We start from the raw sequence: 10,544 nt of genomic DNA on the forward strand, positions 1-10,544 counted from the left end.
GAGGGGCCCCTGTCTTTATTAAAAGGAGACAAGAGACTCTGCCTTCATTCTAAGAAGACAGAGAGATAGCCGTGTCTTTATTTATTATAAGGCGACAGAGACAGAACAAGACAGCACAAGGAGACAGAGAGGAGTGAAGACATCACAAGGAGACAGCAAAGATAGCAAGGAGACAGCCCTTCAGTGTCTCCTCCCTGCAGCACCTTCTACATCTCAGCACCCCCCTGCTTGGCTGCATTCCTTTATTCTTCTGTCTAAACATATTTATTTATTATTATATTTATATTCATAATTTATATTTATAAAGCCCCAAACACTCCAGAGCTATAGCTCTTCTTCAGGTGCATGCCCGATATATATATATATATATATATATATACACCAGGACTAACAGCAGCAGCAAGAGCAGCAGCAACAGCAAAAGCAGCAATAGAAGCAAGAGCAGCAGCATGAGGAGCAGCAGCAAGAGCAGCAGCAGAAGCAGCTTTGTGCAGGAGGTGCGTCGGCGAGTGTACAGGGAAGCCACATACATCTACGCCCCAGTCTGGGGTGTATGCACAGGTGGTGTTTGTGCTGCTGCATGCAGACAGAATCAACACTCAGCGAAAATCAAATTGAGGCGCCAGGCAAACGTCCCCCATAATTCAGAAACCGCAAGCCTGGGCAAGAGCTGCAGCAGCTGCTGCTGCAACTCTTGCTGCAGCAGCAGAGCAGCTCTTGCTGCAGCAGCAGCTGCTGCAGCTCTTGCTGCAGCAGCAACACAGCTCTTGCTGCAGCAGCAGCGCAGCTCGCGCTGCATCAACAGCGGAGCTCGCGCTGCATCAACAGCGCAGCTCGCGCAGCAGCAGCAACGGCTGCTGCTGCTGCTGTACTGCAGCGGCTGCAACTGTTGTTGCTGTAGTTGTTGCTGCTGCTGCTGCTACCGCCCTTAAATAAAGCTGGGCCTCCGACTCGAAGTTTCCTCTATGCGCTGAGTGCTTGGAGTAGAGCAGCAAGAAGAGACAAAGAAGCAGCAAGGCGTCTGCCTGTCTCCCCCTCTGTCTCCTCCTCTGTCTCCTTGCGTATCTATGCATGAATGCATGCATGCATGCATGGAGTAAGAGAGCATTGCGCTGCACTCGGCGGCGAAAAGGAGTTCATAGAGCTGTTGTTTGTTTTTGTTTGTCTTCACTCTGTCTCCTGTCTCCTCTCAGCTTAGCAGCAGCTTTGCTGCTGCTGCTGTGGAGAGCCCAGCAAAACCCTCAGACAGAGACACTTCCAGCAGCTGCTCTACCTGTCTCCTTCGCTCTCCGCTAAGTCCGCTGCATCGTTCTAAGATATCCTTACACAGCTGCATGCGCATTCAAAACACAAACCCTAAACCCTAAACCCTAAACCCTAAACCAAGAATTGCAGCTTAGGGTTGATGGCGCAGCAACAAGTCTAAACCCTAAACTAGCGAGTATAACGTTCACCGCGCATCCTAAACCCTAAACCCTAAACCCTAATCCTAAACTGCCGCTTTCTGTTTACAGCGTTGCTTAACCCCTAAACCCTAAACCCTAAACCCTAAACCCGTCTGCGTGTGTGCGTTTATTATTACCTTGACTGCATGCGTATCTTTTTCTGGTAGAGGGAGCTTAAGGTTTGTCTTAAGAATATCTTCAATACGAGATAAGAAGGCTTCATGTTTAATAAGAGCAGCAAATGTCTCTAAGCAAATAGACAAAGCCAAAGGGCAATCTAAGACTAACTCCGATACCTGCCCCATCACCGCGTCAGAGAAGCTGAAGACAAACAGAAATAAATAAATAAATCAATTAATTAATTAATTAATTAATTAACATAAATAAATACAATAAATAAATAAGTAAAACAACTCGTAAATAAAAAACAAACGAAGAGAAGAGACATCCCAGGCACGCAGATACACACAACCTCCCCATACACCACAAAACCGCTGGCTCTGCCCCTCCCAGCAGCAGCAGCATCACTCTGATGCAGCAGCAACAGCAAGAGCAGCAGCACATGCTGCGCAGCAGCAGCAGCAATACTGCAACACCCGCATGCCCATCACCAGCACAGCAGCCCCACCAGCACCAAGAACCCCAGCAGCAAAAACAGCAGCAACAGCAGCAGCAGCATAATGATGACCATCATCAACACAACCATCAGCAACATCAGCAGCAGCAGCAGCAGCAGCAGCAGCAGCAGCAGCAGCAGCAGCAGCAGCAAGAAGCAGCCGTACAAGTCGAAGAGCAGAGTAAGTTCCCCGTTGGTTTTAAAGTATTCAGCTGCAAGCCGCCCTGCAAGAGCAGCATATCTCAGCGCATCTGCTGGCTGTGCTCCGCAGAGAGCCTTCTCAAAGACAGCAGCAATTTGTCCAGCACATTCAAACGGAGACAAACCCAAAGAAACAAACTCCGACACGCAAGGCCTGTACACCCCACACACACATACAGCACACAAACATACGCATGCATATATATATATATATGTATATATATGTATATATATACATATATATATATATATCTACATATGTATATGTAGATAATATTTTCGTTAGGTTATATACATATATATACACAAGAGCACTGCACTGCACGCACTGCATATGTATGGGTACATATATATATATTTTATATATTATATATATATATGTATTCTATATATATATATATATATACATATATATATTGTTGTTAGGCGATATATGCATATATGCATATGCATGCACATACTCACAAACAAATGCGCTGGATATCGATGGATAGTTATACATATACTAACTGTTATATGCTATATATATAGATATATTCATAAGTACATATAGATATCGATATATATATATATATATAACTCTGTCTCTTCCTGTCTATCACTATCGCTGTCTCTGTCTCTGTCTCTGTCTGTCTCTGTCTCTTTGTCTCTTTCTGTCTCTTTCTGTCTCTTTCTTACTCTAGGGCTCCCTGTTCCACAGCAAATTCAAAGGCTAACAGATCGACAGCCTTTTGCATTGGCGGAGTTTCATAGGGCCTTGCTGCTGCTGCTGCTGCGGGGGCGGGGGCTCCCTTGCTGCTGCTGCTAAGCGACCCTGCTGCTGCTGCTGCTGCTGCTGGTTCGTTTCCTGCTGCTGCTGAACCTGGCGTTGCCGCGGTGCTCCCTGGGCTCCGACTGAATGCATGCGGCCCGCTGCTGCTGCTGCTGCTGCTGCTGCTGCTGCTGCTGCTGGAAGTGGTGGTGACGGGTGTTCTAGCTGCGGTTGTTTTTGCTGCTGGTGCTGCAGAGACTCGTTTGTTTGCTGCTGCTGCGTCTCCTCCTGCTGCAGCAGCAGCTCTCTTAGAGTTCAGCAGCATTCTTTGTTCATCTAAGTATTTCTTATAAGGCATTTCTCTTCGCAACCCCACCGTTAGAAACACCCCCTCCTGAGCCAGCTTGATTGCCCCGCCCATCAGCTCGTCTCGCTTGGCCTGCAGCAGCAGCAGCAGCAGCAGCAGCAACAGCAATAATTGTTACAGAAAACTCAGATACCTGCATATGTATAATTATATATATGTATATATACATATACACAAACATTTATGTTACGTGCATATGTAAGTAGACATGAGCAAAATGCATCTATATATACACGTATATATATAATATATATATATATATATATGTATATATATATATTATATATATGTATATATATATTATATATATGTATATATATATTATATATATGTATATATATAGTATATATATATGTATATATATATATTATATATATGTATATATATATTATATATGTATATATATATATATATATTATATATATGAGGCGTACATCTTCTCGAATTTGAGCAACGGATTTGGCGACATCTTTGAAGACTTTTTTCGTCCAAAGTCTCTGTCTCAAGTCCAAGAGGTCTTGTATTTTAAAGACAATTCTGCTTGAATATCCAGCACGCAGCTGCAACTCTTGAAGTTTACCGATGAACTCGTTCATCATCCCTCGCGATGAGTCTTGTAAGTCCATCGTGTAGCCTAGTATATATATACAGCACAAACAAATATATATATTTATATATTTATTTAATTTATTTAATTTATATGTGCATATATAGATATATTTTATATACATGTAGTATATATGCATATAAATACACATGTATATATATATATATACTTATATATAGATGTATATAAATCTAATGCACATACAGATAATATATATATATATACGGATATATATATATATATATGTACATATAGAATTCATTATGCTTTTATTAATTTGTGCATGCGTCTACTATGGAGTAATTAATTAATTAATTAATTAATTAATTAATGCACGGACTGCATGCATGCACATAGGCAAACGAAGACAAACAAAAACAAAGAGAAATAAAAATGCAAGCAGTCTCCCTAGCTAGCACTCCTGCGCTTGCTGCTGCAGCTGCTGCTGCTGCACTAGCTGCTGCTGCACTAGCTGCTGCAAGGATAGCTTCTGCTGCATTAGGTGCTGCAGCTGCTGCTGCATTAGCTGCTGCTGCAGCTCTAGTCTGCTGCTTACCTATGGTGGTTAGGAGCTCAGTAAGGCATTCGATGAAGTGCTCGTCTGGGAAGGCATCTCCTTTGCTGCTAAATACGAGTGCATGCACAACATCATTTAAGACATTGGGGCTGAGTGCGCGTCTTAAGAATAACTCTCCGATGAAACGCATATTGCCTAATACTCTTGTCTTCTTCTTCTTTAATAACTTTGCTTCGTCGTCAGCCTCTACACACTCCGCACGCTCCTCCTCCGTTATCAACAACACGTTCTTCCCTTGCAGCCTGCAGCAGCAGCAGCAGCAGCAGCAGCAGCAGCAGCAGCAGCAGCAGCAACAGCAGCAACAGCAGCAGCAGCAACAGCATAAATAGTAGAAGCAGTAATTAGAAACAACAATAACAATAAAACGCTAATTAAAAACAATAATAAATAATTTAAATTCATACTCAAGTCTATTAACAAAAGTTCTAAGACAACCATAGACAGCCATACCACCACTCCTCCAACCAAATAAATAAATAAAATAAATAAATAAATAAATAAATAAATAAATAAATAAATAAATAAATAATTAAATACATCTCGAATTCATCTTGAAGTGTATGAACAGAAGTTCTATGATAATAAAAACACCAATCGAAACACCGCAACAACGCCAACTAAATACTAAATAAATAATAAATAAATAAAATAATAAATTAAATAACAAATTAAATTAAATAATTAAATAATAAAATAATTAAATATACCTCTCGAACTCATCTTGAAGCCTATTCACAAATGTTCTATGAAAGTTTATCTTTCGCTCTTCGCCCGGCACTTCAAATTCCAAACTTCGCCAGCGAATAATTTGATATAAATCGGCGTACATTTCGCTGTACTCGGGCTCAGACACCGCCTGAAAATAAACAATAAATTCAATTAATTAATTAAATTAATTAATTAATTTAATTAATTAATTAATTTAAATAAATAAATAACAAATAAAAGCCTGCTATTAGCTCCTTACATAGTTGTACTATATGCACGGTGGTTAGCATACACCCCAGAAGATTCGATGATATATATATATATATATATGTGAATTAGGAAATATAAACAATAAAACAGCAAATACAACGGCCTAAACTTATCTAAATAAATAATAATAAACAATAAAACAATAAAACAACAAAACAAAGACAGCAACAAAACAAAACAACGTATGCACCCAGCAGCTAAACTCCTATCCATGCACACTCTGCATATTCTGCTGCTGCTGCAGCTCCTGCTACTGTTGCTGCTGCTACTGTTGCTGCTGCTGCACTGCTGCTACTGTTTCTGCTGCTGCTGCTGCTGCTGCTGCTGCTGCTGACCTTATTGAAGAGAAGATCTGAGAGGAGCTCCAAGTCCGCGACTGCATCAAACTGCTCTGCCTCTAAACAAATCTTCTCGCAGACAACACCGAAGTTGTCAATAGTAAGTTTGTTTAGAAGTGCATTAAGAGACCGTCTCTTTCTCTCCCTCGGGTCTATCTCTCGTACGGCTCGGAGACTTGAAGAAGCAGCAGCACGGATAGTAGCAGGTTGCTGAGGCTGAAGCACAAGCAGCAGCAGCAGCAGCAGCAATAGCAGCAGCAATAGCAGCAGCAAGAATGGAAGGAGGAGGTTCAGCAGATATCATGCGAGGCTACAGGTGAAAAGAAAAAAACACAAAAGGAGACAAACCCTAAACCCTAAACCCTAAACCCTAAACCCTAAAAGGAGACTGTAGGGGGCACACTAAGAAAGGAGACAGAGAAGGAAGAAGAGCAGCAGCAAACAGCAACAAAGAAGAAGCACAAACCCCAAGTACAAAGCATCAAACAAAGCAGCGCTTATTAAAGAGGCAGCACTTCTAATAAACAAACAGCACAAACAAAACCAGACAAAGAGACAGGAGACAGCAATAAAGAGACAACGAAGGCAAAGAAGAGTAAAAGGCTGCTGCATACGACAGCAGCAACAAACAGAACAAAGAAAGGAGACAGCATCAAACACAAAGGAGACAGCACTACAACCCAGCAGCAGATAAAACAAACAAAAGAGACAGCATTATCTAGCAGCAGCAGCAAAATATAATTATTAAATGTCTTACAGGAGGCTCCCGGGTAGGCGGAGGAGGCCTGTTACCGAAGAAACCGCTCAACTTTGAATATCCATCTGTTGGGGGCCCCCGAGACACCCCAAGGCCCCCACGAACAGGGGGGCCCCCTGTACCCCCTCCGCTCTAACAAACAGCAGCAGCAGCAGCAGCAGCAGCAGCAGCAGCGATAGGAGCAGCAGGAGTTAAAGCAACAGCAGCAGCAGCAGGAGTTAAAGCAACAGCAGCGGCAGCAGCAGCAGTTAAAACAACAGCAGCAGCAGGTAAAGCAGCTGCAGCAGATGCATTTAGAATATCACAACAATACTATGAAGAGACAGCAGAAAGCGGCAGCAAAGGAGACAGCAGCAATATATGAAGGGGACAGCAGCAAGAGACGAAAGAGACAGCAGCAAGAGACACAAAAGAAACGCTTACCGATCTCCACTGCGGCGCACTTGCTGCAGCGTTGCTGCTGGCGTTTGCGCGGCTGTCTCCTTGCCTGTCTCCTCCTCCATCTAGCTCTCCTAGGCCCCTAAGGCACCTGAAAGCATTGTTGTTGTTGCTGCTGCTGCTGCTGCTGCTGCCCACTGGTGCTGCTGCTCCACCTGGCCTCCGTGCTCCCCCGAAGAGACTCCCAGCACCGAAGCCATTCAGCCCACTGCTGCTGCTGCTGCTGCTGCTGCTGCTGCCTGCAGCAGCAGGAGCTCCAGCACGCCGCTGCCAGTCTCTCGCGCTCCCCAGCCCGCCGGCGCTGCTGCTGCTGCTGCTGCTGCTGCCGCCGCCGCCGCCGCTGCCCTGTCTCCGCAGGTCCTCCATATCCCCGCAGCAAAACCGCCAGTCAGGGGCCTCAATGTGAGGCTTCAGAGCACGGTAGAGCGTTACAAGGTCTGCAATAGAGTACACCCCTGGTGCTGCTGGTGCCGGTGCTGCTGCTGTTGCTGCTGCTGGTGCTGCTGCTGCTGTTCCTGCGGCTGCTGGCGCTGCTCCTGCTGAAGCAGGGGACGCTCCACGTCTCATAAATGCAGTATCTGCTGCTCCTGCTGCTGCTGCTGGTGCTGCTGCTGCGGTTGGCGCTGCTGCGGCTTCAGGCGTAAGGGCATCTAAACCCCGACCCAAACCCTTCTGCTGCGCTGGAGCTGCTGTTGCTGCTCCTGTTGCTGCTGCTGCTGCTGCTGCTGTCTCTGCAGCACGCAGCGGCGAGAAGCCGCCAGAGGAGTCGGATGTATGAGAAGGCGCTGCCGTTGCTGTGGAAGGAGGAGTCTCTGCTGCTGCTGCTGCTGTTGTTGCTGCTGCTGCGTCACCTTCTCTGCTCTGCTTATCGACTGCTGCGGCTGCTGGTGCTGCTGCTGCTGTTGGCGCTGCCGACGGGCTCTGGCTGCCCTCTCTCCTTGGCTGCTGCTGCTGCTGCTGCTGCTGCTGTTGCTGCTGCTGCTGCTGCTGCACGGAATCATTCCCACGCAGAGCCTCTACCCTACTTCCAGTCCGGCTCTGCTGCTGCTGCTGCTGCTGCTGCTGCTGTGAGCTGAGGCTCCCCCGGGGGCTCCTCCCTCGGCGAGGGCTACTTAAGCGGGAGGGACGCCTGCTGGAGGTAGCAGCAGCAGCTCCTGTTGCTGCTGCTGCTGCTGCTTCACCAGGACTGAGGAGACCATTGGTAGAAGCTGACGGCCTCCTTGCTGCTGCGGGAGTTTGCTGCTGCTGCTCCTGTTCTGCTGCTGCTGCTGCTGCTGCTCCTGCTCCTGCTGCAGCATCACCGGGCAAGTCGACCGGGCGTTCTTTCCGCTGAGACTTCGGCTGCTGTTGCTGCTGCTGCTGCTGCGACAGCTGCTGCTGCTGCTGTTGCTGCTGCTGCTCGGCATACACCCCCTCTGCAGACCGCGAGCCTTCTGAAGCAGCATTAGCAGCAGCAACGGCAGCAGGTTCCCTCCTGCTGCCGCCAGCAGCAGAAGGGCGGCCGCCCTTAGGCTGCTGAAACTCTGTGGCTGCTGGCGCTGTTGCTGCGGCTGCTGCTCCGGGTGCCGCTGTTGGTGCTGCTGCTGCTGCTGCTGCTGTAGGCGACACCGGAGGCACATCTGGCTGGGAAGTGCTCACTGGCGCTGCTCCCTGCTGCTGCTGCTGCTGCAGTTGCTGCTGCTCCGACTTGTCTGCAGTTTCTCTCTTTGCTGCCCGATCTACTGGGGCGTTCTGCACCTTCTTCCTGGCGCGCCGATCCGAATGCTGCTGCTGCTGCTGCTGCTGTCCACTTGCGCCGCCAGGTGCTGCTGCTGCTGTCGCAGCTACACTAGGCGCTGCAGCTGGCTGTGAGGCGCCGTCTGCTGCAGCAGCAGGCTCCGCTGCTGCTGCAGAGAGAGGTGGAGCCCCCTCAGTAATGCTGCCCCTGGCCTCACCTGGAGCAGCAGCGGCAGCAGGGCAGACGATATCAGAGGCTGGGCGAGACAAGGGTCGGCCACCCTGTTGCTGCTGCTGCTGCTGCTGCATGCGGAAATGCTGCTGCTGCAGCGCCGGGTCGGGTCGAGGGTGCTGCTGCTGCCTACCGTCAGCAGCAGGAGCAGCAGGGGCGGCAGCAACATGCAGCGGAGGAGGGGCTGCGGCGCCAAGAGGCCCCGGCTGCTGCTGCTGCTGCTGCTGCTGCTGCATCACATGCAGCAGAGGGGGGGGAACAGCAGCCTGCATAACTAAAGGCATATCTCCGCAGTGCGGCAGCGGCAGCCCTGCGCCGCAAGGCAGCAAATTGCTGCCAACTATTCCGTACACAGGGATGGCTGCTGCAGCGCCTGCAGCTGCTGCTGCTGCTGCTGCTGCTGCTGCTGCCTGGTTCGGGTGCAACGGAGCCCCCGCCCCCGGCCGTGCTGCAGCCCCGAAGGCTTGCATCTGCTGCGGGCCACCTGCTGCTGCTGCTGCTGCTGCTGCTGCCAGGTGCGGCAGCTGCTGGGGGCCCCTCAGATCACCCCCTGCAAGCAAATAATGATAGCTTGGCTGCTGCATACCGAGCGGCAGCAGCGCCTGAGGCGGCAGGGCCCCCAGCATTTGGGGAGGCTGAATAAGGCCCCCCTGCATCAGCTCTTGCTGCTGCTGCTGCTGCTGCTGCCCTGCTGCAGCGCTGCTGTCCATCATGTGCGGATGCTGCTGCGGCTGCTGCTGCTGCAGACCTGCTGCAGCACTCTCCGCGCTTCCGAGGGGGTGCTGCGGTTGCTGCTGCTGCGGCTGCTGGTGCAGGTCGTGAGGCTGCTGCTGCGCATGTTGCTGCTGCTGCTGCTGCGCGTGCTGCTGCGCGTGTTGCTGCGCATGCTGCTGCTGCTGCTGCTGCTGCCGCGCACTGGCTTGGCGGTCAGCCTTGCGCTGCCTCGCTCTCTCCCCCCTGGGGCCCCTTCCAGAGGGGCCCCCTGGGGGCCCCCCTGCTGCTGCTTCTCCTGTGTTGAGGAACTGCTGGGCATGGTGGGATTGACTGTGGTGCTGCTGCATCGGCCTGCCTTGCTGCTGCTGCTGCTGCTGCTGCTGCGGCAGGTGAAACGGAGGCGCAGCATAAGGAGCAGCAGGAAGGGCCCCCAAGCCACCCTGGTGCAGCAGACGGCCGTATGTATGAAGCCTCTGTGTCTCAATACCCAGAGGAGGAGGGGGGGCCCCCTCTGCATAAGATCGTGGGGGGGCCCCACACTCTGCCAGCGAGCGCATCATCCCCCCGGGCGCCGGCTGCGGCTGCGGCTGCTGCTGCTGCTGCTGCTGCTGCGGCTGCTGCTGTGCGTCCAGGCCTCCCGCAACTACTGCACTGCCCTCTGCATCGTGCTGCTGCTGAGCACCCATCATTTCAGAAACGCACTCATGCTGCTGCTGCGGCTGCTGCTGCTGGTGCTGCTGGTGCTGCCGGCGCTGCTGCTGCTGCTGGTGTTGCTGCTGGTGTTGCTGCTGGTGGTGCTGCTGCTCT

At 49.8% G+C, this 10,544-nt stretch overlaps 1 protein-coding gene across 1 annotated transcript in view; it reads right to left on the minus strand.

Moving 5' to 3' along the window:
- Nucleotides 1–1,189: 1,189 nt before the first annotated feature.
- The window catches only part of EAH_00045200 (hypothetical protein, conserved), a gene marked incomplete at both ends in the record, with an annotated part of 11,047 nt that continues 1,692 nt past the window's right edge, over nucleotides 1,190–10,544 (minus strand). The window contains 10 exons of the mRNA XM_013394794.1: nucleotides 1,190–1,330; nucleotides 1,583–1,766; nucleotides 2,228–2,416; nucleotides 2,941–3,452; nucleotides 3,815–4,014; nucleotides 4,544–4,806; nucleotides 5,272–5,420; nucleotides 5,878–6,096; nucleotides 6,638–6,769; nucleotides 7,061–10,537. Coding sequence (XP_013250248.1) covers nucleotides 1,190–1,330; nucleotides 1,583–1,766; nucleotides 2,228–2,416; nucleotides 2,941–3,452; nucleotides 3,815–4,014; nucleotides 4,544–4,806; nucleotides 5,272–5,420; nucleotides 5,878–6,096; nucleotides 6,638–6,769; nucleotides 7,061–10,537 — 5,466 coding nt within the window. The remainder of the gene's footprint in view (nucleotides 1,331–1,582; nucleotides 1,767–2,227; nucleotides 2,417–2,940; nucleotides 3,453–3,814; nucleotides 4,015–4,543; nucleotides 4,807–5,271; nucleotides 5,421–5,877; nucleotides 6,097–6,637; nucleotides 6,770–7,060; nucleotides 10,538–10,544) is intronic.

This window comes from Eimeria acervulina, genomic scaffold, assembly GCF_000499425.1.
Source record: "Eimeria acervulina Houghton genomic scaffold, Eah_scaff639, whole genome shotgun sequence".
NCBI lineage: Eukaryota > Apicomplexa > Conoidasida > Eucoccidiorida > Eimeriidae > Eimeria > Eimeria acervulina.